The sequence below is a fragment of the Epinephelus lanceolatus genome, chromosome 1 (genome assembly GCF_041903045.1).
Source record: "Epinephelus lanceolatus isolate andai-2023 chromosome 1, ASM4190304v1, whole genome shotgun sequence".
In the NCBI taxonomy this organism is placed as follows: domain Eukaryota; kingdom Metazoa; phylum Chordata; class Actinopteri; order Perciformes; family Serranidae; genus Epinephelus; species Epinephelus lanceolatus.
In genome coordinates, this window is record NC_135734.1 from 22,944,855 (window position 1) to 22,972,507 (window position 27,653).

The 27,653-nt window shown below is 42.1% G+C and overlaps 1 protein-coding gene across 2 annotated transcripts in view; it reads right to left on the reverse strand.

The window, feature by feature from the left end:
• cdh4 (cadherin 4, type 1, R-cadherin (retinal)) overlaps positions 1-27,653 on the reverse strand; it is a 267,007-nt gene that overhangs the window by 56,012 nt on the left and 183,342 nt on the right. For both annotated transcript variants that reach the window (XM_033627295.2, XM_033627296.2), the window contains exons 6-7: positions 10,659-10,814; positions 2,155-2,299 (exon numbers count right to left, since the gene is read on the reverse strand). In XM_033627295.2, coding sequence (XP_033483186.2) covers positions 2,155-2,299; positions 10,659-10,814 — 301 coding nt within the window. The remainder of the gene's footprint in view (positions 1-2,154; positions 2,300-10,658; positions 10,815-27,653) is intronic.

Genomic DNA, 27,653 nt, shown 5'->3' on the forward strand with positions numbered 1-27,653 from the left:
AACCCTGAATCAGACAAGGTCAAACATGAAACTCTTACACAGAATAAACTCTACACACAAATTCCCACAAACACGGCGGTGGTAGCTCAGTTTGGTAGCGACTTGGGATGGGAATTGGAGAATGACAGTTGAAGTCCTGCACAGACAAAGTACAGAGTGTGGACTGGTAGCTGGAGAGGTGCCAGTTCACCTTCCAGGCACCGCCGAGATGCCCTTAGAGCAAGACACAGAACATCTAACTGCAGCCATATGCACCTGACCATGGGCAATCCCATCACCCTGAGGTCAGCCTGAATCTGTTTTGATTGTAATCTGATTTTAATAAGTCTGGACAGCAGTGCAAAACACAACAATGTCAAATCCAGTGTGACGGAAGTGCAGAGCAGAGTCCATGCTGCTACTAGCAAAGTGCTGCGGAGGACAACAATCAGTGGACAGATGCCGATGGAGGAGTTCTGCACTGCAACAACAGCATGGTTGTTTGGTGAGTGAAATCATGAACCTCTATTACTCATGCTTCTACACCGGAAAGCCATGTCACCAGTGTAGCTCTATAGTTACAGATGCCTACGTCGTTACCAAAGCAACCCATGCAGATATGTTGGTGAATCTTCTTCTAGAAATATTTGTTTATTAGGTCCCAAAGTTCCCAACCTGTGGGTCAGGACCCTCAAAACAGCACAGAAAGATAAAGGTCAGGGGTCACGAGATGATTCACAAGAAAGGAAGGAAGGTGAAAAGGTTCTTTTGCTCTCTAGAAAACTAGAGAGCCCCCAACAAAAGAGGAATGAATTGGAATTGTAAAATACTACTGTGAAGTATATAACATGGAAAAGCTAACTTTTTCTTTTTTGTGTGTCCTTATATTTAGGAAATAAAATCAACCCAACAGGGAAACACATTAAAGGTACAGATATGGACAGGAACTTAACCCCTTCTCTTTAACAATGCTTTCTATGTGACTCATTGACCCAACCTGATATTTTGGAACAATTTATTTCTCTATGATTGTCTGTGCTTTTTTTTCTTCTATTTCTTTTCTTTCTTTCTTTTAAATTTCATTCTATAGTACATATAACTGTATAGAGTAAAGTTTAAAAAAAAAATTAAAAGGTTCTTTACAAGCTGTGACGAGGGGTCACAAGTGGACACTGCTTTATTTCATAAACCAAAAGAAATGGGAACCACTGGTGTAAAGGCACAGAGGTTATTTAGTGGATTCTTTCACACTCACAGTGCCCAACAATGGGGAATCAATTCAGGTTTTTTTCCTTCTCTTTCACCTTTGTCAAAATAAAAAATACAGGAACATTATCCGAGTATTGTGTGTACAGTGTATTTTGCCTGAATGGGTCATTTTGATAGCTGCCCACAGAAATATGATAATACTTTAGCATAACACAAATACTAACTTAGGAAGCTGGCAAATATTTTAATATAGTATACTTTAGCTTTCTTTTTGTAATATTCACCAGGTGCATTTCTATTCACCTCTTCTTTTGTGCATTTTCAATCTGTGCACAAAGAAATCTAAGTGGAAATAGCAAAAATTGAAAAAAAAAGTTATTACGCTTGGGGGAGGTAGAAAAGCTCTTTTCACCATCTCTGGAGGCCTTTAATAGCATTTGCACACATGCAGTGCTGTTAACAGAACTCTTCCAAGAGTAATGTTAGTTGTCCAAAACTCTATTTCCTTTGTCTTGTGTTCTCCCCATTATACATCCATTGTTGTCTTTGTTTGAGGTTTGACTGGCACTCTAATTATGTCATCCTGTTGCGCCCTCTTCTGCAGTAGCACGCTACTCAATAATTAGCACCACCTACCACTCATCTTGATGAACAAACTCCCAACGTTCGCATCAGAGCAGTGGATGGAAAAGCACAAAAATGCATTTTCTTTTGCAGATTCTCAACTCAAATTGTGAATCTGTGTTTTACCAGGCAGCTCCTTGTTGCCATTTAATTCATCAAAGAAAATCAGAAAAGGGACTTTAAATTTCTTGAAAGAGGTAAAGTGTCATAATGAACAACATGCATGCTTTTATTGTTCCTTAAAATTCCATAATTGCTTGGTGATGCAGTGCAGACTTCTCACAACCTCCAGTTACTCCTGTGTTACACTACTCAGCTGTAATGAGCAGAAGTAACTCTCACCTGGTTTGGACCCTTCAGCCACGGAGCCGTTGTACACCTGGTTCTGAAACTCTGGTCTGTTGTCGTTCATGTCGATCACATAGATGTACAGATCGATTGGGTTCTCCACCTGGTTCCCGTTCATGTCTACGGCATGGGCTCGCAGCTGTGAATGCACACAAAGACAGACAGCATCATTAGCATTCAACGCCAAATTTTCCAAATGTAGTTCAACTGACAGAAGGCCGCTGGCTTGATTGATATAAAACACTGCAGACTGTCTGCACTGGAACAAACTCAGCACACAACTTTGACTTTGTTAAGTGGCAACTTTGTTTAACTGGCAAATGCTCTGTTTCTTGTCTGCCAATGGGGCATGAGTATCCTGTTGGCATCTTGGCGCGGACAACAACAACACAGAAAGGGGCAAAGTAGTAAAATGTTCCAGACACAAAAACAACACCTATTTTGTTGTTAGCACAGCCAGAGGCCTAAAAAAAATATCAGAGAGGTGTTTCTGCTCAAGCTGTGGCTTCTTTTTTGTGAGCGGGGAGAATGTTTGTCTCAGTTTGTTTTGACAAAGCCAGCCATTCGGATGGATGTCTCTGACTGATGAGCTGTTCCTTGACAATTCACAGTGTGAGAATAGAGAGAGCAAAGAGGAAGAGCAGGAAGAAAAAGAGCGGTGCAGGGAAAAAGGCCGATGAGATGGGAAAGAGAGGAGGAGAGTGACTGAGCCTTGTGCAAGTAAATGAGAGATGAAAACACAAAGAGGCAGTGTGGGGGTGTGGGGGCTTGAACAGGGACGACTGACAAAAGCAATCATCATCTACAGTGGGATGTCTTAATCTCCACTGCTGCCGTTGCACACCCTCTACTCCCCACCAATCCCCACTAATGATATCTAACATAACGCAAAGCTTTGTAATAGCCCTGGAACCAAACCGGCACTGTTCACTGTGACTTACATTACTCTCATTCAATTGCCTAGAAATCCATATCCTCTGCAGAAATGTTATTCAATCACAGCTTGGCTTGGTAAGAGGAGAAGGGCTCTTATGTCTGGCTGAAAACTGACACACTGGCAGCAAAATATTTTGTCTGCCACAACACAGTTGAGGAGGATCTGCCTGCCAGCCTATTTACAGGAAGTCGTGGTGTATTGTGGGGTGACATGAAAGATTGAATGGCGACACCTGCCTTCACCGAAACACAACTAATCATGTCGGCTTTCGTGCCTGTCTGTCAAGGATGTCTCAAAAACATACACAAACACGGGCCCCGCTTGAGCATTCACACGCGCATCCAAACACCAATTCAGACACATGTTTATGCATATTAACATGGACATTGACAAAAGCGTGTGGATACACACTTGGGGAGATGCATACAGCCAATCAAAAGAGCCCTCTTTAGCCACTTAATGATCCTCAAGATGCTAGTTTTCCATTGGCTGAAGCACAGCAAACAAACATGGAGAGGAGACCCAACAAACAAACAAGCCCAATCTGTTTTCTCAGCTGTGATCACTGCACGCTGAGGGATGTGTGACTGTGATATGTGTGACTGCTTCACTGCATGGGTGTGTGAGCATGTGTGCCTGTGTGTGTGGATAATGATCGTGTGTTTTTGTTTGTGTTAAACTGGGTGTTTGTGTGTGTATGTTTTGTCCCTTCTGCCTGTGGATTTGTGTGTGTACATCCCTGTATATTTTCTCATATTCCTGAATGTTTATTTAGTATCTCTATATTCGTGTGTGTGTGTGTGTGTGTGTGTGTGTGTGTGTGTGTGTGTGTGTGTGTCTTCCTGAGTGTGTGTCTGTGCTACAGAGTCTGTCTATGTGTGTCTGTGTTTGTGTGCTCGATGGAGGAATTGGAAATGTGATCTAAGGGCCTGGAGGAGGGTGTGCACCGCGTAGACTGCAAATCTATGTGTGTGAAGAGACATCAGTATTCTGCAGGGTGAGCTTTAGTATGACTGGACCAACCACAGAGGAGAAATACAGTTCGTATTTGGCCCATTGGTCCCCTTACCCAATATATAACCATACTTGCATGGTACTTCCAGAAATCCTTGACAGTTTTGGACTCTATGCAGTTTTTTTTCTTTCTCTGGCCAAAGTGATCTCATGCCTACTCCTCATATTTTGATACGTGAGCAGGAGCCCCCAGCTTTATCATCATGACACCGGGGCAGCTTTTTGCATTGCACTTTGACACAGAATCATCAAGTCACGTGGGTGGGGTAGGCCTGTCATGATAACTACTTTTCTTTGACAATATATTGACCCAGAAATACTTGTGATAAACAAAGTCATGTGCCTGTTGGACCCATCCACCCTAAATGGACTTCCTCGCTCTTTGTACTTCGCCTGTTGCTCTGACCATCTAATAATAATGCGGATGGGTTTAGAGTTGGTTGAAAGCCCGGTGTGCCTCTCACACAGATGCTAAAGGTCGCCCCCAGCGTCACTATAATGAAGCCAGGGACTAGTGTTCATTTCAACTAGTCCATACCCATTGGTAGCTTTGTCACCTTCTACCTATGCCAATCCTCAATGCCTCTGTGCAGTTTCACATAGATTGACCACGTCAGTGAGTAGAAAAATGTGGGACAGACAGAATGACTGACTGACAGAAAGAAACACTGACAGTTTCCGTGATTATGTACAGCATACCATGCCATGACTTAAAAAATTACCAAAAATTAGAAAAAACCAAAACATTTGGCCACAGGGGGAGCCACAGCGATCAGTCGCATTTTAGCCATTTTTAAGCATTTTTCTGTTGGTATAGCGCCACCCAGTTGCCAATTAGAGTTAAATTTCTCCAGTCACCTTGAGGCGTCCTGTTCTACATATCTACCAAGTTTAGTAAAAATCGATAAGGCGGTTAGGCCTAGATAAGAAATTAGCTCTCTAGCACCCCCATTTTGTTTGATGGGGTCAATAATGGAGGGGTCCCCTCAGATTGTGTGTGGTCATATGCCTACTAAGTTGCGTGGTGATCAGTGAAACCCTTGAGATATTATACACCTTTATGTGATGAGCCACGCCCTCCACAATATTCATTGCCTTATTTAAGCTCAGTTTTAGTAAGTTTTCCAACTTTTGCCAAGAGGGAACTTTAGATATTGGTCTCTAGATTATGTTCACCGAGTTTCATGCAGATCGGTCAAACTTCCTAGGAAGAGATCGATTTTAAAGGGAAATTTCACTTTATTTCAACCTGTCTCCTATCGTCCTAAATTTGTTTCAAGTGACTAGTGACATAAAAATAATAGTTAGCATGTTAGCCGTTAGTCTAGATACAGCCGGGGTGCATAGTAGCGTCAGACCTGTTAAAATGTAAGTAAAAGGGCATACTTCAAGTGCAAAGTTAGTCCACTAAACAAGCTTTATTTCCACAAAGACCACCTCATATTGTTAGGATAAATGTCAGAGAATATATAGAAAATGACATGTAAACGTGTTGTCTTACCTTACCAGTGTGCTGCCATGTTCGTTTACCATTTAGCTCTGCTTTCCAAAGCGCGGCCGAAATATCGCGAGAACAAGCAGCAACAGCTGGAAGGCAGAACTGGACAGTAGCCTGAAAAGTTCATTCCTTTATTTTATGAAAGATTTATAGAATAATGGCTGACTTTTTGCCAGACTTCAACTTTGTGGAGGAGGAATTTGAAATTGCAGAGTTTGATGGCCGCCCTTATTTATTTGAGCCAGAATACACTGACGAAGAGCTTTGTGAAACTGAAGAATGGAGGAGGAGAGAGAGAGAGGCGCAACAGGTAGAGGACGAGAGAGGAGGAACGGCTGCTGCAAGGCTGCGTAGCTCTGGAGATTGGTGGTGTACCTGTGAATGCTGTGCCCCAGTGCCCACAGAAGAGTTGCTGCTTGTTCAGGCACGGTATGAGATCGCTGCTTGTTCTCGCGATATTTCGGCCGCGCTTTGGAAAGCAGAGCTAGATGGTAAACAAACATGACGGCACACCGGTAAGGTAAGACAACACGTTTACATGTCGTTTTCTATATGTTCTCTGACATTTATCCTAACAATATGAGGTGGTCTTCGTGGAAAAAAAGCTTGTTTAGTGGACTAACTTTGCACTTGAAGTATGCCCGTTCACTTACGTTTTAACAGGTCTGACGCTACTATGCGCCCTGGCTGTATCTAGGCTAACGGCTAACATGCTAACTATTATTTTTATGTCACTAGTCACTTGAAACAAATTTAGGACGATAGGAGACAGGTTGAAATAAACCGAAATTTCCCTTTAAGTGTTTTTCAAAAAAATTCAAAATGGTGGAAAATCTATATAACCGGAAGTTATGGGTTCTTGAGGCAAATTTGTTCCTCATGAGGAGAGGCATCTCTGTACAAAGTTTCATGTCTGTATGACATACAGGGCATGAGATATGCCCATTCAAAGTTTCCAATTTCAATCGGTTGCTATAGCGCCCCCCTTTGGCCAATTGATGTAATATTGCTTCATTCATGCATCCTCCCATGACCCTCTACCACTGTGCCAAATTTCACATGGATTGACCAAGTCAGTGAGGAGAAAAACGTGGAACAGATACACAGACACACCCACAGGCAGTTTTCGTCATTATATAAGATGACCGAAACTAGGACAGACATTTTTCTTCAATGACCTTTTTTCAATGACAAAAATGAGATGATGATGAGTTAACAATAGATCTTGATCGTAAAAACTAAGATGAAATCTATGTTTCATTTTCGTTGACGAGACGTGACGAAATGTTAGTGGTGGACTATTGGACATTGAAACCAGAGAATGGCCGTGATTACAATTATCTTCAAATGCCACATGAGCGACAGGCTGGTAAACTCTAGTAGACCAGATGTTTCGCTAGCCAGCAAAAACACTCACACCAGAGCAGCGTCAGTCATTGGTGTGAGCTGTGAGCTATAATTCAGCAGTAAATAATCAGCCGTGTGTGTCTGAGTGTGAATGGTGGAGCTGTTGAATGGATTTGTTTGGAGTTTGTTAGTTGCAGCGCAGGACTCACTCAGTCCAGATTGTCTCAGGAAGGTTTTTGGGTTGATTGCTGTTTGTCAGGCAGGTAGGAGGCACAGTTATCTGTGAGTGTAGCTGTGCTGTAAGTAAACAGTCTGAACTCAGATCAGTTTTCTCTGACAGAGATGAAAGTTTAGTTTTAATCACCAGCTCTGTGAGACATGAGACTAATCCTCCAGACTAACATGCTGCACAAGTTATTTTTCTGCTTCTTAACAGTGAGATGGATAAGTCAGAGTTTACAATGGAGCTGGGTACAAATCCTAGTTGTTTCAGCTTAGTTATTTGTGGTGTCAAAGTTTTTGAGACCATAAAAAGATGCTTTTCAAATGATGATCAGTAAGTGTGCTCTCCTAAATCACCCATAACCCTATCATAAACTGCTGGAGAAATCCAAGTTTGTAAGTGTGTAAGTTTGTAGTTGTAGAAAAAACTTGTCAAATTATATTAGTTTAAAGATAAAAAAAAAGTTTTCATTATTTAGTCAAACACCTCAACATTTAAAATATGAATAGGTACAATATGTTGTAGGATACATCATCTCTGGACAATATATTTCAGTGACTTTGATGATCCCCTGAATTTTCACCTGGGATCAGATCAAATTTCAATTTGTTTAATACTTTGATTTATGACCAAACATGTGCAAAACTAATGACATTCCCATCAGCCTCAGCTGTACTTTTTTATAATGCTTAATAGCAAATGTTAGCAGGCTAACATGCTGAATTAAAATAGTGGACATTGCAAACATTATGCGTGTTAAACATCTGTGTGTTAGCATGCTGACGTTAGAATGTCACTCAAAGCACCACCATGCCAAAGTACATCCACTAACTGGAGAGTCTTATTCTTGTTTTATGATCAATAACAAAAAATCAATATTATTTTTTTCTATATTTTCAAATTTAGCTAATAAAACATTCAATTGTCCATTAAGTTAAGTCAAGTTAATTTAATTTATATAGCTCAGTATCACAAAATCACAAACTGGCCTTAAGGGGCTTTACAGTCTGTACAGCTTATGTCCTCACACAAATGAAATCTGACAAATTAAAGCCACACACATATGGTGTTGTCGCACTAAGACAGTGCTGTCACTTAACATAAACTTCATGGTTAGGTTTTTGCAAGTAAAATTACGTACGTTATGTTTAGGAAAAGAAACAGGGTGATGACGTACCTTAAAATAATTCAAATCTCACTTTCTTTCAAACAGGACATGCACACTGGGAGAAAGTCCTGTGTTTGTTTGACCCATCCATCATCCAACCTGCCTCCTTATGTACACTTTCGCTCTTTAAACCACTTTCGTCTTTACTCCTGCCAGCGCATTTGTCACGTGAAGATTTCTGGTGCCATGTAGGAACAATGCATGAGAACAGCCTGGCAAATTACACGCACTGTCCTCAGACTGTCAAATCAGATGAGGAAAAACTCCGCCCTCCCCCAAAAAACCCTTTCACAAGAAAATATGGAAAGAGAGCGAAACTGAGGATGGACAGACATGCAATTGATGTTGCGTGCACAAATAGATCTAAGAATAAAATACAGTACAGCCAATCGATGCAGGAGGATGTTGAGCAACTTTCAGGTGCTACAGACTGATGGGATGTGAACAAGAGGACCTTCTCTCGAAATAAGTATCCCAACAGCACTATCAGCTGATCTTATGATTGATGCATCTGTGTAAAACACACATACAAACACTCACTGTACACCCCAGGACGTGCATTCATGCAAACAAACAAAAAAAATTGCAGACATTCTCATATTTGCTCAATTCTCCTTGTGCCCGGATGACTCACCGTAGATCTGTCTGACAAAACTGAAGCTCAGGCTAACACCCACTCTCCTCACCTCGCAGATCACTTCCCCCTGGTACTAGTCTGTCAAAAACAGCAGCCTCGTCTCTCTTTTCACTTGAACCCAAAACTAACAAGCAAAGTTTTGGCCTGCGAGAGCGCAGTAGTGCTGGGAACTTCCTGTCAAGTTGAAAGAAAGTAAGCAATGGACTAAATTTCCCCTGGGTCAAACGCTGGCTACATTCTCCTACACTAAATCATACATCACAAACAGCATGGGTCCACGGGAGTCTAAATAGGAGCTGCATTCAACTTCAAGTGCCCTCAACCTAACATGCTGTTTTCACTACAGGCTGTGTCAAATAAGAACTGTTTACTGAGCGGCTGTCCTTTCCCAGGGACCAATAACCTGGCTGCTTTATTGATCCCAATTTGCTGGTTGAGTGTAAGAGCAGGTATGGAGAGACAACAAACACACACACACCAGTGTCCGGGGCCAGAACGTAGCAAGTAACGTAACAAGAGGCTCATCTGAAAACTAAATGGAACACACACACCCAGAAGACAAACCAATCAAGACGGCAATCATCTAGAGCTTTGTGTTTGTTTATAGTCATTGCACGTCCTGTGTGTGTGCATTGGTGTTTATAATGTTTGCTGAGAGTGAGTGCTGACAGAGACACTGAAGAGATCCACTCTCCTTTATTCTATTCTTCCTCTGAGACAGCAGCATGCTTTTGAATTAGCTCTATCGGCAGCGCAGCCATCTATCATGCTGACAGGCACGCGGGTGTTGTGAGTCTGACACCAGTGCTCACCTCAAGTGGAGGTGTTAGTCTTTGCTGATATAAACTGAGTCCTGTAATGTGTGTGTGTATATGAACCAATGGCCTAGCGTTAACGCAAGTCCCATGTGGTCTGCATATTTAATTCGCACATTCATGAAGCTGTTTAACCCGAGGCTCCAGAGGGGCTAACCATGAACTCAAACCTCCCGTGTATGTGTGTGTGTGTGTGTGTGTGTGTGTGTGTGTGTGTGTGTGTGATGGGGAATTCTATGGGCCATATGCAATGCTAACTGTACAGCTGTCGGCCTGCACCTTTAAACAACACAGCTGCAAAGTGCACAAGGTGAACGTGGAACAACTTGTGGGGGTTGTGAAGTGAAACGGGGCAGCAGCACAAAACGGGAAGGTGGGAAACACACACAGAAAGTAGGAAGAGCTGCTTACAGGATGAACCATATTATTAGCATTCAATACACGTACGCACACACTCGAAGCCGCACCTGCTCATTAGCTCTTATGGTAAGAACAAAGACAACAGTTTTCCTACACTCCACCTCGGTTCTGTCTGTTTCCCTCTGTTCTATCTGTGTAGTTAAACCCCAATGTAAATGCCACCTGAAGTGGCTGTGTGTTTTGTCAAGGCATTCGTGCTTTCATTGCTGGCTACGGCATCAATCAGACGCTTGAGATGCTGGTGTGAAGTTACTGTACAGTTCTCTGAATGGGCTCCGACTTGTGGTTTTGTTGCGGCAGGCAACATTAGTGTTGGATTGAAAGGTAGATGGGGAAGAGAAAAGACGAGACACATTTCCACAGGGATAATTAGGAGATAATGAGACAGACGTAAATGGAGCAAGAGCGGGAAACAGAAATAGACTCGTTTCTTCCTTACATGGAAGGAGGCTCTCTCCTCTCGGTCCAGGGGTTGGGTGACAAACATGTTGCCGCTGATGGGGTCTATGTTGTAGATACCACTCGGGGGCTGATCAGCACCTGCTCCTGTGATGCTGTAGCGGATGCCAACATCTTTGTCCTGATCTGAGCGGATCTGAGAAAAGAACCAGAGAAACAAGTTTAAAAGAGAGGAAAAATCTGTTTTTTTTTGTTCTGGCTTTTCCTTCACTTGCAACAGAAAGCACAAAATGATCAGAGCATAGAAACATAAATTGTCAAAAAAAGGCATTTTGAAATAAAAACGAAAGTTGAAGAGAAAAGCGAGAGGACATGGGATGTTTGATAGAAACACTGATGTTAACGTTTCCACTGCCATCTTTCTTTTGTGCTAACGCTTTGAACCTACAGCCTGAAGGTAAAAATTGAAAATTGAACAATGGGCAGTGAGGGAAATACAGCCATTGTCTGATGATTCTGTCTGACCTGCTGAGTTTTCGGTTTACTTTACCATCATGGCAGCTTCTCAGCAGACCTTGAACAAGTGTGAAAGGACGGCTACCTGCCTGGATGATGTGAAAATGACTCATGCCCGTTATTCTCAACTACACCTAACTTGAGCTTGATATCTCAATGCGTCTGTTCCACCTTTAACACCTCGGCTGTTATTTCTCACACAAAATGTGACATTTAAAGAGTGATACATTTTACTTTGAACAAGTTTCAGTGAGAGCGTCTCTACTGCCATGGCAATAAAAATATCAATACTTTAGCTCAGCACCTTGCTGATTTAAAAGAAGACAAAAGAGAACTTGATTGAAGCATTTCTTTGTGTGGCATTGATTTTCAATAGGCTCCAAGGATTCTACTATCTCACCACACAATGCAGCAATGTTGATGTGGCATTCCTTAAATTCATGGGTCTGAAAGTGTTACCATTACGAATACAAAGGCTGAACTTTAGAGGTTTGTTAGCTGTGGACAGGGCCAGCATAACCATTTCCCCCTGTTTCCAGTCTTTGTGCTATGCTTCATATTCAATGAGTGGTATCAATCCTCTCATCTAGCTCTTGGTAAGAAAGCGAATATGTTCATTTCCCAGGAAGCATTCCTTTAACTTTTAAATCATGTTACATAGTGTTGTGTTATCGTGTGTGTTTATGGCCATAGTTGAGAGCAAATCAGTGCGGATGGGCTCAGTCATCTGAGGCAAACAGTAATTACAGAAATGTTGTTCATGCAAATGTGACCCTTAACATCCTCAAGTCAAGTGTTTACTGCGTAGGATTTAGCAATGAAGTTGCAGATTGCAACTAAATGAAACTTCTTCTTCTGTGCCAAGTTTGTAGGAGAATTACAGTGGCCAATGTGAAAATGCAAAAACATGAATGGCCCTATCAAAAGCTAGTGTTTGGTTTATCTGTTCTGGGCTGCTGTAAAATAACATCCATATCCATATGTAGATATAAACAGCTCCATTTAAAATATTTAAAACACGACAATTCTTATTTTCAGGTGATTATACAATGATGAAAACGTAGTTATAAATAATATACTCTATTTCTGCCAATACAGCCGCCCTAAATCCTACACAGTGGGCCTTTAATCACTTAATTTCAGTCCAAATCATTCTAATTGTGTTGTTTTCATAATTTATAGAAAAGCTCAATAACACTCAATAAAACACACATCAAGCTGAATTATTGTCCAGTTTTGTTTTACAAACCTACTGCACAGCGTCACTGATGAATTCAGTCAGTACTCACGATGTATTTAAGACACAATACTTAAAGCTATAGTTGTTTATTTTTAGAAATAATTACATTTCGTCACATTCGCTGAAACTGACACTGTATCCACACAGCAGTACATAAGACAGATAATCTGTGCCAAAAAATAATGCTCTTTCTCCTTATCATATTCCTCCTCAAACATCTAATGGCCTTATCTTATATGAACGAGAACAACCAATCAGCAGTCTCTAATGCAGCTGTCAAACTAAGCAGCACTGATCAAATATAACCCAAGATGGTGTTACTGCATTGCCTAGTTCTCACCACAAATGTTCTTAGAAACATATTTTAGTGTAATGTTTAGCTGTAAAATGGTGGCTGGGTCAAAAACGTCTCATTTTAAAAACTGTTCCCAACCATGTCTTGCTTGTGACCCCTTAATAGTCAATCAATTTGTACTACCAACTGCTCTTCACTGGTACAGTAGCATGTCTATGCATTGTGAGCAGTTCAGTCCAGGAGTGATTCAAAGTGATTCTTCCACCTCAGACTGTTTCATTTGAATGATTTTTACATGTCTGATGAGGTAAAATTCAACAGTATTTTAACCAGACAGATATCTGTGTAAAGTCAGACGATTAAATATTAAAATAAAAAAAAATAATTATATATAAGACATATAGTATTTCCTCTGAAATTGTCTACCGACCACAGTGATTCATCTTGTGATCCTTTGTGGTTGAGAATCACTGTGTTTAACATACTGCATTACATTCCAGTATCCAGTATACACGGCTGTAACCTGATTCACCGCTGTGTTCAGGTTCAGTAATTACACAGATAGTCATTTAATCACATTACAGCGGTCAATGACTCTTTAAAGCCAGTAATATGGATTGATTTTATGGCTTTATGGATCCTGGAACAGTTTGATCTATCTTCAAGTGCTACATCTTCATATCATCTTTCCTCTCAACTCAACCTCAGATTCTGAACACTGCGTTGACTCTTTTTCATTGGGACTGAACCATCACTATGGTTACAAGTCAGAGGGAATAATCACAGAGTCAAATGGAGAATAAGGAAGGCTTGGTTCTTTTTCTCTCTCTATCTTTTTCTTTCCCTCCTATGCAATTTGCCTGGTCTGTGGGGCTGCAGATCATGCATGAAAATGAAATTACTTCATCCGTTCAGCAGTGACGGCGGCTTCTGCATAAAACATCTCTCTGTTTGAACATGATACCCTCTCCCCTAATTTCCAACGTGGTCCTCCCACACCCACAGTGTAGCACTCTGCTGCGAGCTTTCACAACCTGCAATTTTCATTTCCTAGGCTCACTTCTCATGCAGGATCCATATGAGATCCCCGCAGGTTCAGGTGTAATGTACAGCATTATATTACTCCTTTCAATCATCGTACTAAGGCTGTTCTACAGTCTGTGACGTACATGTAATCAGTGTAGCATGACAATGATACTGTAAGACTAATTGCATTCACGACGCCCACCATCTGCCAATCAAAGCCAGATGAAATGATGGCAAAAATAATAACATCATTTGATCATTCACCCTCATCCTCTGTGTCATCAGACAAATTAAGCAGTGCAGAATAGACAGATTATGCAATGAGAACATGCCTGAGAAGTTTTCTTACCACTGAAGGAGACAAACATGTTAAGGTCTCACTGTTCAAAATTAACTGAGCCACGCCACAAAGAGTCCCATCTGGTCAAGTTGTGAAAACAAAACAAAAAAACACCCTGCATCTATTTTTGCATGTACAGTATTTCTTTGGTGCATTAGAGGCAGCTTGGTGAGAGGTAACAGGTAAGAAATTCTCTGTGAGCACACCAAAGCGAGGATCAAAAGGACCTGCTCAGTTCAATAATTAACAAGCCCGTCATGTGGGAAACACACATATGAAATTTTCACCTGCATCCAGACCGGTGCATGGTTGCGTGTCTGATTATACATGTGTGTGTGTGTGTGAGTTTGCATGCGATCCGTCTCTTCACTTGGACTTCAAAGCAGACTATGTGTAGTTGCCACACTGGCGGAATAGCCCCGAGAGGAGACAAAGGAGCTCTCACACGTCACGCGGCCTCTGCTTCCACGCCTGTTTAAAATTCCACATCAAGGCCACCTGAGACCAGATGTCACATCTGCCCATGTCTCTTAATGAAGAGTCTTTATATCAATAAATTGAATAAATGAAGAAGCACGGCTTCCCGGAGTCCTGGGAATCCCATGAATGACAACTGCTCAATTGAGCCATTTGAATGGAATGCTAATGATGAAAGCTGGGATTTCTATCCTCCTCTTCCTCTCTCTGTATCCATGGCTATCTTTCATTCTCCTTCTTACTTCAGTACCTCCTGGCTGATAGAATGGCTACTAATCATGCTAAAAATAGCAAGGAGAGGCAGATGCAAGGGGACTTAACTGGCTGTCTGTCTCCGTCAGATCAGACCAGACATCAGATAAGTGACCTATTTGTAGCTCTTTGAGAGTGATTTCCTTGATTACTGACAACTACTGGGATCCTGTGGGACAAGCTATCAGCGTGAGAAGAAAGATGGAGAGGGATGGAGGCAGAGAGACACAGGGAGCGAACGCAATGGGGAGTTAGGGGAAATTAGATGAAGAATTAGTGCTCTGTTAAACTCCTCAGGGTGAAGCAAGGCACACAAACAGAGGGAAAGGAACGGAAAGGAATACATTTCCATTCATTGAGCATAGCGGCTGGCTGCCTAATTAGCACAGTGTGAAGTTTCAGTCTGTCCAAATCTCCTTTAATTGATCCAACCCTGTATGATCACCCTTTCTGCATAAATAGTTTGATGCCTACATAAACAGGAGCTAATTTGGTGTTTATTTGATGGTATTCTGTGTTTCATCCGCTCACTCTGTGTCTGACTTATTTCAAAATGAACAAAGCCGAATGCCGCTATGCAAAGGACAAGCACATGTGGAGCTGTGGTTGTCTTTGGCTGGCAGTATTTTGCTTCTAGGAAACAACAATCATTCAACCAGGAAGTCATTAAAGGACAGTGTGCTGCAGGCACCCATGGGATCATTAAGGGTTACTGTGTGCTATGGGCTAATGTCACACAATAATGGGAATCTGTAGTTTACACTCTTTGATAGCCTCTTTTATGTCTCGTCCACGCTTAATGGTTCAGGCCTGTATTGTGGTCCTTTGGCTTCACACACATCTCTCTCTCTCTCTTTTTATTTTATAGCTCTTTATGGGCTCAGTCACCTCACTTTACCTCTGGGGCACATCAAACACCCCCCACAGGTTACGTAGGCTCAAGAGCCACACCAGGAGACCAGGGGATCATTCAATACCACAGATCTATCCAACACAGTGAGAGTGCTCTATGAACACTCAGCTGCTCCATTATCAGGAAGGCAATGCTGCATGTTGTTGCCACTTTTTTTTTCAATTGATCAAATGCTTAAGGAAAAAAAAAGTCCTTTAATGTAGGTTACAGATATGTAAATGTCACATATGCATGCAAAATGGGAGCAGGTGAATTCATCTTTTAAAGGTCTAGTGTGCAGGATTTAGAGGGATATATGATGTAATAAGTGTGTTTTCCTTAGTGTATAATGGCCTTTTAATATAAATTATAGTGTTTTCATTACATTAAAATGAATGGATTATATCTACATAGGGAGAGGGTCCTCGTCCATAGAGCCTGCCATGTTGCACCGCTGTGTTTCTACAGCAGCCTACAACGGACAAATTAAACACTGGCTGTAGATGGGGCCAGTTGTGTTTTTGTGTTGGCTGCTGTAGTTAGCAGCCCCGCCGCAACCAGCTGAACAGCGTTGGGAAAACATTGATTTTTCAACTATTCAGTTTTTTTACTGGTTTTAATCACCTGGTCTGTTTGTTTTGGAGAGGAAGAGATCTTCGCAAATAATTTGGCTCCTGGTAAAAACCTCCTGAGCAATGAACACTGAAGAAATCCTAACTGGGATTCAAGCTTGGCACATGGGAGAAGTGTTAGCTGGTTGTGATTTGCATTCCTCACCACTAGATGCCACAGAATCAAACACACTACCTCATTGTGTGGATATATTATACGTTTCAGGACTGCAAATAAGCAACAAACCATTAAACCAGGTCCTGTCCATTTTAGCCTGCTTTACAAAGGTCACATTTGTGAACATAAATGGTTGCTTTGTCTCCAGCTTCTGTAGCACCTGCTGAATTAGTTTGAAAAGGCTTTAGTAGCAAAATATGTCTTGTCCATCTACATAAAAAAGCTACATACTTCATAACCATAAACAAATTAATGGTATTTTTCCACATTTAATTGTGTCTATTCTTACATTATTTTCTTTTTAAATTGAAATTAACTTACTGAAAGTTACTGACAGGGTTGCGAACTTTTCAATTTCCAAACAAAGGAGTGACAAATTCATTTAGATTTTACATGGTCAAAGTCAGGGCCATCCTGAACCTGATTACATTGAAAAATTCAGCAAACCTCTGAAGAGAAATATTTATTTATTTATCATGATTTTAAGAATGATCTTTCAATGTCACAGTATCAATTCAGCTGACTTACCCAGTACAGTAATGTGCAACAAAATAACCTAGAACATTGTGAGCACAAATCCACTGCCCTTGTCAGCAAACCTATAATTACCTAAAACCTAAACTTTTTTTTTTTTTTTTTAATCAAATTAGACTTCTTTGGTGATGGTTTTATTTGGTAGCCTATTTACAATGTGAGAAATTATTGCTAGCAATGCAAGCCTTCTAAAGCATGTGCATAATAGTCTCCTGGATAAGTAACCATTGCACGCAGTGTTCTATGATATAGCTCGCACTATTTCACTAGCCTGTACATGGGCTAAAACCAGCATGTGCAGAAACATAGGCAGCCAGTTAGGTTAGCTAGCAAGCTGCTGCAGGAGTAGAATCCTATTTAGGATACAGCAGCTAATTCAAAGAGTTCAGTGCTGTTTTTACTTTCTTCAACAGGCACTGATTGATTGATTGACGATTTAGAGTTTAAAGGAGCTATATGTAAGAAATCTAAAGCAAATAATCGTAAAATCCTCCTAATATGTCACAGAGACTAAGGAAAAATGTTTATATAACATACTGATCTCACCGACAACAATAGTACAGCAAGAATATTCACATTTAAAAAACATTTTTACAGTCCGCAAATCATGTTTATGTTTTGAATTTGTGTTTTGGCCTGTTGCGCCACCCACCGCCATCTACCAGTCACACAGTCAGTAGAGTCTCAGCATCAGTTACAGTTACGACTGAGCTACAGCAGCACGGCAAGCAGCATTAGCAGTGTCCCGGTACATAGCATTAGCAGCCGGCTCCTCCTCCGCTGTATCCTGGCAGCAGCGTTAGCAGCAGAGAAGCCAGACTTGCTCGAACGGTCCACTGGAAAACCAAAGATCAAAGATGCGGCGATGCGGCCCTGCCACGGCAGCTGCCCGTGGGCAAACAAATCAGTCTCCAGCATGCTGCTGTCCAGCAACCTCGAATCTGTAGGGGAGGGGGGGGGGGGGGGGGGGCGGACACGACTTGCGGCAGTATTTTGAATTTGAGTGCAGTAACCATTGTGGCCACATTCTTACATACAGCGTGTTTAAAGCTTAACGCCCCGGCCACACTGCCTGCGAGAGCATTGCGTGTGCATTGTGAAACCTCTTGTTTTTTTCCCAGCACCCATGTTAAAACACCCACATGTGTGGCTGCTCACACCCATGTGGGCAGTGAGCAGCCACACTGCCCACATGAGCATCGCTGCTCAGCTGCCCAACATCTAGAGATCTGGAGTTGCTTATTCTTTCTGCATGACGTGCATAATTTTCATATTCATATCAACATTATATTCCCTTTAACAACAGTTTAAAAATAAAAGCCCCCTGGCAACATTTCTATGGATAGAATCCCTTTATTTGTCAACACAAGGCTTTCTACTGTAAAATATCTGCAGGACTGTGTTGCTGACAATGCAGTGCACAGCTCCATAAATTTGTGGAGAACTGTCTTTAATCGTGAAAATACAATACTCATAGAAGCATCCAGTGCTGCAGCAGCTCCGCCGCAGCAACAACGTATGGGTGAACACCGCATGAATGTGAGCAGCAGTAGTTTAGCAAGGTAGCCTTCTTGCGCTGCTCACGCAGGCAGTGTGACCCAGGCATTAGAAGGCTCACACTGCTTGCCCAAGTCTGCGTTGTTTTGCAGTGTCTTAATAATGAGGCTAATGATGGCAATGTTAGCATGGCCCACAGTCAGAACAGACACAGTTATGAAAGTAAGACCCAGGCTGAAAAACACTACAATTTTCCTTTAATCTATGTAGTGTATCTCACATTACCAATAGGGAACTAGATGATGGTTTAAATATACTTTAAATCCTTTCTTTTTTTCTGTCTTTACCTATGTGTTTGTCTTTCTTTGTGTCAGTCATTGTGTTACATTTAATCTAATTGTTGGGCTAATGCTCTAATGATTGTGTTTTTCTTATTCATCTAAACCCAGTAAAGATATGCTTGATATATGCAATAATATTTTATGTGTAAGACATAGTAAATTAAGTGAGGCAAGCAGCAAGTCAGCTATTTATATAACTGGGTGACACAGTAGATGTCAGTGATGGTGCCACAAGCCAAATATGGAAAACGCCTACTACACAGGAATTAGAGCAGTTTGGTTTGAGGTACAGTACAGGCCAAAAGTTTGGACACACCTTCTCATTCAATGCGTTTTCTTTATTTTCATGACTATTTACATTGTAGATTCTCACTGAAGGCATCAAAACTATGAATGAACACATGTGGAGTTATGTACTTAACAAAAAAAGGTGAAATAACTGAAAACATGTTTTATATTCTAGTTTCTTCAAAATAGCCACCCTTTGCTCTGATTACTGCTTTGCACACTCTTGGCATTCTCTCCATGAGCTTCAAGAGGTAGTCACCTGAAATGGTTTTCCAACAGTCTTGAAGGAGTTCCCAGAGGTGTTTAGCACTTGTTGGCCCCTTTGCCTTCACTCTGCGGTCCAGCTCACCCCAAACCATCTCGACTGGGTTCAGGTCCGGTGACTGTGGAGGCCAGGTCATCTGCCGCAGCACTCCATCACTCTCCTTCTTGGTCAAATAGCCCTTACACAGCCTGGAGGTGTGTTTGGGGTCATTGTCCTGTTGAAAAATAAATGATCGTCCAACTAAACGCAAACCGGATGGGATGGCATGTCGCTGCAGGATGCTGTGGTAGCCATGCTGGTTCAGTGTGCCTTCAATTTTGAATAAATCCCCAACAGTGTCACCAGCAAAACACCCCCACACCATCACACCTCCTCCTCCATGCTTCACAGTGGGAACCAGGCATGTGGAATCCATCCGTTCACCTTTTCTGCGTCTCACAAAGACACGGCGGTTGGAACCAAAGATCTCAAATTTGGACTCATCAGACCAAAGCACAGATTTCCACTGGTCTAATGTCCATTCCTTGTGTTTCTTGGCCCAAACAAATCTCTTCTGCTTGTTGCCTCTCCTTAGCAGTGGTTTCCTAGCAGCTATTTGACCATGAAGGCCTGATTCGCGCAGTCTCCTCTTAACAGTTGTTCTAGAGATGGGTCTGCTGCTAGAACTCTGTGTGGCATTCATCTGGTCTCTGATCTGAGCTGCTGTTAACTTGCCATTTCTGAGGCTGGTGACTCGGATGAACTTATCCTCAGAAGCAGAGGTGACTCTTGGTCTTCCTTTCCTGGGTCGGTCCTCATGTGTGCCAGTTTCGTTGTAGTGCTTGATGGTTTTTGCGACTCCACTTGGGGACACATTTAAAGTTTTTGCAATTTTCCGGACTGACTGACCTTCATTTCTTAAAGTAATGATGGCCACTCGTTTTTCTTTAGTTAGCTGATTGGTTCTTGCCATAATATGAATTTTAACAGTTGTCCAATAGGGCTGTCGGCTGTGTATTAACCTGACTTCTGCACAACACAACTGATGGTCCCAACCCCATTGATAAAGCAAGAAATTCCACTAATTAACCCTGATAAGGCACACCTGTGAAGTGGAAACCATTTCAGGTGACTACCTCTTGAAGCTCATGGAGAGAATGCCAAGAGTGTGCAAAGCAGTAATCAGAGCAAAGGGTGGCTATTTTGAAGAAACTAGAATATAAAACATGTTTTCAGTTATTTCACCTTTTTTTGTTAAGTACATAACTCCACATGTGTTCATTCATAGTTTTGATGCCTTCAGTGAGAATCTACAATGTAAATAGTCATGAAAATAAAGAAAACGCATTGAATGAGAAGGTGTGTCCAAACTTTTGGCCTGTACTGTATGTAAGTTTGAGGGATGGTTAATATGCAATAAAGCTGAATTAATGGCATTTCTGTGCTGAGGTGCATTGTGGGAGGAAGTGATGCCAAACACTCAGGGCACAGACAGGCTATGACTGAGCCCTTCTGACGGCCTATCAGTCACGCTTTAACTGTCATAGCTGTCAACTGTAATTAAGACAGCGTCTGCCAAATATCTGGATGCCTTTAATAGAGACTACTTACTGACTGGATGGCTCATATACTCACAAGCCTGCTCTGCTTTTAGACTCCGTCTCCCACGCTGAACTGCCTGTTTATGTTGGCACATGAGCACGTAAGCAAAAAATACGGTTATTAAACAGGGATAAAAACATGATTCTGAATTTTTATCATCCAATATTTAAATAATGACGCAAAGGGTTCAGAGTCAGGATTACTTGGACGTATTCTGGGGAAGCACCTGATCAGGTGGATTCAGTGTAAGCAGAAGACAATCAGGAGATTTTTGGCATTTTTAAACAGGGATTTAGAGATAATCAAATCTAATTTACTCTCTGATGCTTTTACTCTTCCCTCTTGAAATGACTCAAATTTCCCTCAAGTAGTGTGAATTTCCACTAATTTCAGCTGCAAGCTCATATGTCTAATTTCTGTTTGCTTTACTGCTCTTTTTTACGCTGCTGCCTGTTGACTTGGGGAATTGCTGGCAAGCTACTTAATGGTTTTAAAATACGCTTTCGGTTTTTCCACAGCAGGTCTGGCACCTCAGCGAGTGGTTTTAAAGGAAAGAAATGACACTGTCATGCTGAAAAAGACTCCAGTGTCATCACTGGGTTTAAAATATTCACATCTGACAATAAACCTTTGCACTCATGGCAATGTTGGAATGGCTGCTAACACTGCAAATGGGTGAACTGTTATATTAAACAGCATTATCAAAAGCATCTGTGCATCTGCAAATGACACAAGCATCCTTGAAAATTGCTGTTTGATAATGTCTCATCTTTCCCTGCTGTTATACAGTATCTGTTTTCTCTTTGTTGAACATGAGGGAAATGGCAAAACTACATGCTTTTTAACTTCCTCTTAAATTTCAGTTTTGCATTGCTTTGATCCCTCCTGCTGCGTGCTTGTCACTCTTCAAAGCTGATGTGCCCTGCTTTTGATGGGGGAGAGGAATTCAAATAATCTGATAGGCCATCCACACAAACATCCAACAAAATGACAGAGGAGGAAATGTGAAGCAGAGGATGAAAGAAAGAGAGAGAGAGAGATGGGCTGACAAAATGGAAACAAAATTTCCAATTATGGGAAATGTGGGACCTCAAATTTTTGCCAGCCTTCAAACTTTCCCTCCTACAAAATACAATAACAGCCTTACGTGCGAGACTGTGGCGATAAAGAGGGGTAAAACCTGTCATTTAGTGGCATCATGAGAAGGAAATGGTGCAGATGGTTTTAAAAATAGTCACATAGTAGGTCTGCAAGAGACAAGCTGCAGAGAGCTCAGGTTTAATATCTCTCAAGTGAGAGCCACTGACAGCCACCGTCACACAGTTATAACTGATACTCATAACGAACAGAATGGATCGGAAACTGAATGGGAAATGTCTGTGTTTGTGCTGCCATATCAGTTTGTCTGTCTCTCACTCTCCTGCACCCCCCCCCCCAAAATGCTCCCAGTGGGAGGGAAGCAGCGAGAGCCCCATCAATACAAACGATCTGGAGTCGCCACCTGAGGAAGGTTTGTCTGCTCTGGTGCTGACACTTTTATTCAGCCATTCTTCTCCACTTTCTAACGGTCAATTGAATTGAATCCTTTGAGTTCCTAAGGTTTCCTAAGGTAATGCTTCTGTGAAGTGGATTTGGATTTAAAGATAATAGAGTGAGACTTTTTTTTTTCTTGACAATTTAAGGGAACAAAGCTGAAACCTTTTGGGGAGGATGTTTTTCTCCCCTCTGGTGGAGCTGTTTTAATGTTATGTATAAGAGGAAAAGACAATCCAGTTATAGGTGAGTGTGAAAAGAAGAGGAAGCTTAGAAGGAAATATCTGAGGAAGCCAAAGCATCGTCAAGAAACATCTCTTTTAATGAACACCAGAAAGCATTCTCAATGCCAGCAGCATAAATAACCTTCAAATGAAAGAGCCTGGTTCTCTTTTAAAAAGCAGATACAAAGTCTTTAGAGGAAAGATATTTTTCATCCTAAGCTCATATGGATCACAGATATCCGGAGGTTGTCCCGAAAATTTCTGACCGCAAAACCTTTCTGTCGTCTCTCTCTCAAACTCAAATACCCTCCAACTCCATCCTGTATGTCATTCGTCGCTACCCAGAAGAGAGAAAGAAGTCCCACTGCTTTCACATTTTGTATCTGCTCAAAAATAGATTAGATGCTTTCTCAGGCGTACACGTGTGCACGCACACGCACACGCACGTTGCTGCCTCCAACTCAGACCATTAACCAGACGGAGGAATGAAATGTAGGATCGGAAAAAGGGGCAATTAGAAAGAGAACAAATATTAATGGAAGTTAAGAAGTGACTCACAAACCCAATTACAGCATTAGCCAGGCAATTTAGATGAGCTCTGCGAGAGGCGAGAATCCTGTTGAAATGTACCAGCGGTCTCTCTGCATTAACAATGGCATTAATTCCCCTGATTCACAGCGAGGGGAGAAGAATAGAGCAAATACAGCCATTCTGTCTCCTTTATAAAGGCGATGGGAATGGAGGAGGCAGAGGCCGCCGTTCTTGTCTTACCCGCCCCAAACAGACCGCAGACCCCCGGAGAGTCTCAACTCGTTAAATAGCACCATTCTCCTGCTCTACCCAAGGCTTCCCAATGCAAAGACGATAGGTAAACCACAGGTCTTCCATGCACAGAGAAATGTCCCTCAAGATAATTACGGTGAAGACATGGTTGGCAGCTGGAAGGCTGACTAAAGGGAAAGACAGCAGCATAAAGAGATAGATATAGATAGACGGAGTTATAGATAGAGGGAGGGGGGCAGCGGGGAGCTTTCTGCTGCTCTTGCACTTTCCCATTCCACCTACCACCATTGTCAAATTGCATCCTTCAACCCAATGCTGCTGCCACACACTCCCATAGGGGACATGCCGCCCTGACAGCCTGGCCAATCAGCAGCACCCTGAGGCCAGTTGAAAGCCCTTCTGGCATGCCTAAGGCTAGAGGGGTCCAACCAATCAGTTAGAGGCCAGGCTTGAAAGGAGGGCCATGCTTGGCTCAGGGAGCTGCTCAGGCTGCCAATGAGAGTCCAGAGGGGAGTTCGAGTGGCTCAGAGGGAGGCTGCCAGAGGGGTCAGAGTGGACGAGGGCAGACTGACAGTTATTTAGTGAGAGGCTGAGCTCTGTGTCACTCACAACAGCACTCAGCCTTTGTACTACTGGGCCGGCTCTAATGGCACTGTCACCTTCTAATTGTCCGACTGGGGATGCTGAGAATGACAGAACAGACACACACAGCTCAAATACACAGACAATACATAGAGACACACACAAATACACAGATACACACCCTCGCAGACACAAACGGCACATGAAAGGCAACATGCACAAAGATGTACATGCTGACAGAGATGTGTGTTTATGGGAAAATTCTCACAAGGCGCAGCATGTGAGACTGCGCTGACCTGCACATCCATTTACAGCAAAGGCCTAGGGCTAAATTATATAAAACACCTGATCCTTTCCATTATAAATGTATAATATCTGAATATATTTGCTATACACCAAATTGCTACCCACTGTGTTCACCATAGTTGCCAACTCTGTCTGACAGCTTTTTGGTGCCATGCAGGTGGTGTAGTGGGATTTTTTTGAATGTTTCTGCTGCTGGAAAGGAAGTTAATGAGAGAGCTGGGAGTGAAAGCAGTAAAGTTATTGGCCGTAAAACCAAAAACAAACAGCTTAAAAACACCAAAACATTCTGTAGAGCGGAGGGGAACTGCAGAGTTGGGTTATAATTCTCTGTTACAGTACTATTACAATCATTTATTCCATTGTTAATATAAATATTTATTAGTGCAGCTTTATAGCTTTGTTTCAGCAGCAGCTCTGTTTGGATTTAAGGAAACAAGCCTTACTGTGCAGAGTTTAAATTATTTATACATACAAAGTAACACGTTTTACTATTAACAATAAATGAGATTAAATCAAACATTAACATCAGTGGGAGGTGCAGACTGAAATGATGATGTACTTGTGGCAGTTTTCTATGTTAAATCACTAAGGAGCTCAGCCTTAAGATTCATAGACAGACTGGATGTGCGTGACTAGTAAACTAGTCGATTAAACGGTCACTAGTTTGCACCAGAAATACGAGTTGGTTAAATTTATTACTACAATTATTACCAAGGTTTCCACACGTTTTACAAATTAATTTTAAAAACTTTTCCAAAGTATTTTACCCCATTTCCATGACTTTATTTAAAGACTAAATAAGTTGTCCTATATAGCGACACAGCTAGGTACATATGCCACTAGACCAGAACAGCAGATTCAAGTTCTTTGCAAAACTGTGAGGCCATGCCCCATCTTGGAAAATAGAAAACCGAAGATCATACAGATGTCAATGAAATTCATTGTATGTTTGGTTTATAATTTGACAAGTTTCTGTATATTTATTTCTTGATAAACAAATGTTTTGCTTGCTTGTTTTGCAAAATTTTCCAAAACGTTCTTCTAATTCCAAACAATTTCCAGGCCTGGAAACAGTTTTTTAAATTTCATTACTTCCAGGAATTTCATGACCATGGAAACACTGTACTATTTTAAGTGAATACGTTCACCTAATTTAGGCACATTTATTTTCTTAAAGGAGCAATAAGCAAAATTCATCATTTCTAGATTGAAGGAATTAAAAAATTGCTATGTGAAGAACTAGAGGTGTAATTTCATCTGGAGTATGGCATGACCTCACACACCCTCTCTCTGTGTTGATCTCCAGCCCACTGTTTACAAGCCGGTCCGGCTGTGCTAACGCTAACGTCCCCACGCTTCTGGGCTCCGACTCACTGAGCCTGGCGGAGAAGCGTGGGGACATTAGCACTAATGGGCTGCCATGCTAACGTTCCAACTTTTCTCCGTGAGACCGTGAGCCCAGCTCCCGGCTCAGTTGGAGCTGAAGCATTAGTGTGGCAGCCGAGTAGTGCTAACGCTAACAGGAAAGCAGGGAAATAGCTAAACACAGCAGAGACCGAGAGTGAGTGAAAGACACTGCTAACTGCTAAACTAAGTTGGCTGTTTAGGTTTTATTTCCTTGCCCCTGTGGCGAGTGAATCCGCCTGCAGTGAACGCTGGGGCTAACCGGTGCTTCCTCCTCATGCTCCACTTCACTCAGCTGCTAACACAGCCAGTTAGCCTCCTCCATGGCAACAGTACTCCCCAATGGCAGTGCCCCCCAGCAGAATCATGCAACACACACTGCAAACATCGCTCAGGAATGGTCCAAGGAATGTGACAAAGACCTCAAAGTGTCAACCTGGCCTCCAAATTCCCCAGACCCCAATCTGAATGATCTGTGGCACGTACGTGGCACATTAACGCACCTCACAACCCACTGGACTAAATGGATCTGCCGCCAACGGACTGGTGTTAGACACTGCAGGACATTCCCAGAGATGGCATTGGGGAGTACTGTTGCCATGAGGGGGGGTACTTGGTCAGCAATGGTGTTTGAGTGGGTGGAACATGTCAAGTGGTCCACATGAATGCCAGAACAATGCATTGGAACAAAATAATCACAGCTATTCACTTCACCTGTCAGTGGTTATAATGTTTTGGCTGATCAGTGTACAGTACAGGCCAAAAGTTTGGACACACCTTCTCATTCAATGCGTTTTCTTTATTTTCATGACTATTTACATTGTAGATTCTCACTGAAGGCATCAAAACTATGAATGAACACATGTGGAGTTATGTACTTAACAAAAAAAGTGAAATAACTGAAAACATGTTTTATATTCTAGTTTCTTCAAAATAGCCACCCTTTGCTCTGATTACTGCTTTGCACACTCTTGGCATTCTCTCCATGAGCTTCAAGAGGTAGTCACCTGAAATGGTTTCCACTTCACAGGTGTGCCTTATCAGGGTTAATTAGTGGAATTTCTTGCTTTATCAATGGGGTTGGGACCATCAGTTGTGTTGTGCAGAAATCAGGTTAATACACAGCCGACAGCCCTATTGGACAACTGTTAAAATTCATATTATGGCAAGAACCAATCAGCTAACTAAAGAAAAACGAGTGGCCATCATTACTTTAAGAAATGAAGGTCAGTCAGTCCGGAAAATTGCAAAAACTTTAAATGTGTCCCCAAGTGGAGTCACAAAAACCATCAAGCGCTACAACGAAACTGGCACACATGAGGACCGACCCAGGAAAGGAAGACCAAGAGTCACCTCTGCTTCTGAGGATAAGTTCATCCGAGTCACCAGCCTCAGAAATGGCAAGTTAACAGCAGCTCAGATCAGAGACCAGATGAATGCCACACAGAGTTCTAGCAGCAGACCCATCTCTAGAACAACTGTTAAGAGGAGACTGCGCCAATCAGGCCTTCATGGTCAAATAGCTGCTAGGAAACCACTGCTAAGGAGAGGCAACAAGCAGAAGAGATTTGTTTGGGCCAAGAAACACAAGGAATGGACATTAGACCAGTGGAAATCTGTGCTTTGGTCTGATGAGTCCAAATTTGAGATCTTTGGTTCCAACCGCCGTGTCTTTGTGAGACGCAGAAAAGGTGAACGGATGGATTCCACATGCCTGGTTCCCACTGTGAAGCATGGAGGAGGAGGTGTGATGGTGTGGGGGTGTTTTGCTGGTGACACTGTTGGGGATTTATTCAAAATTGAAGGCACACTGAACCAGCATGGCTACCACAGCATCCTGCAGCGACATGCCATCCCATCCGGTTTGCGT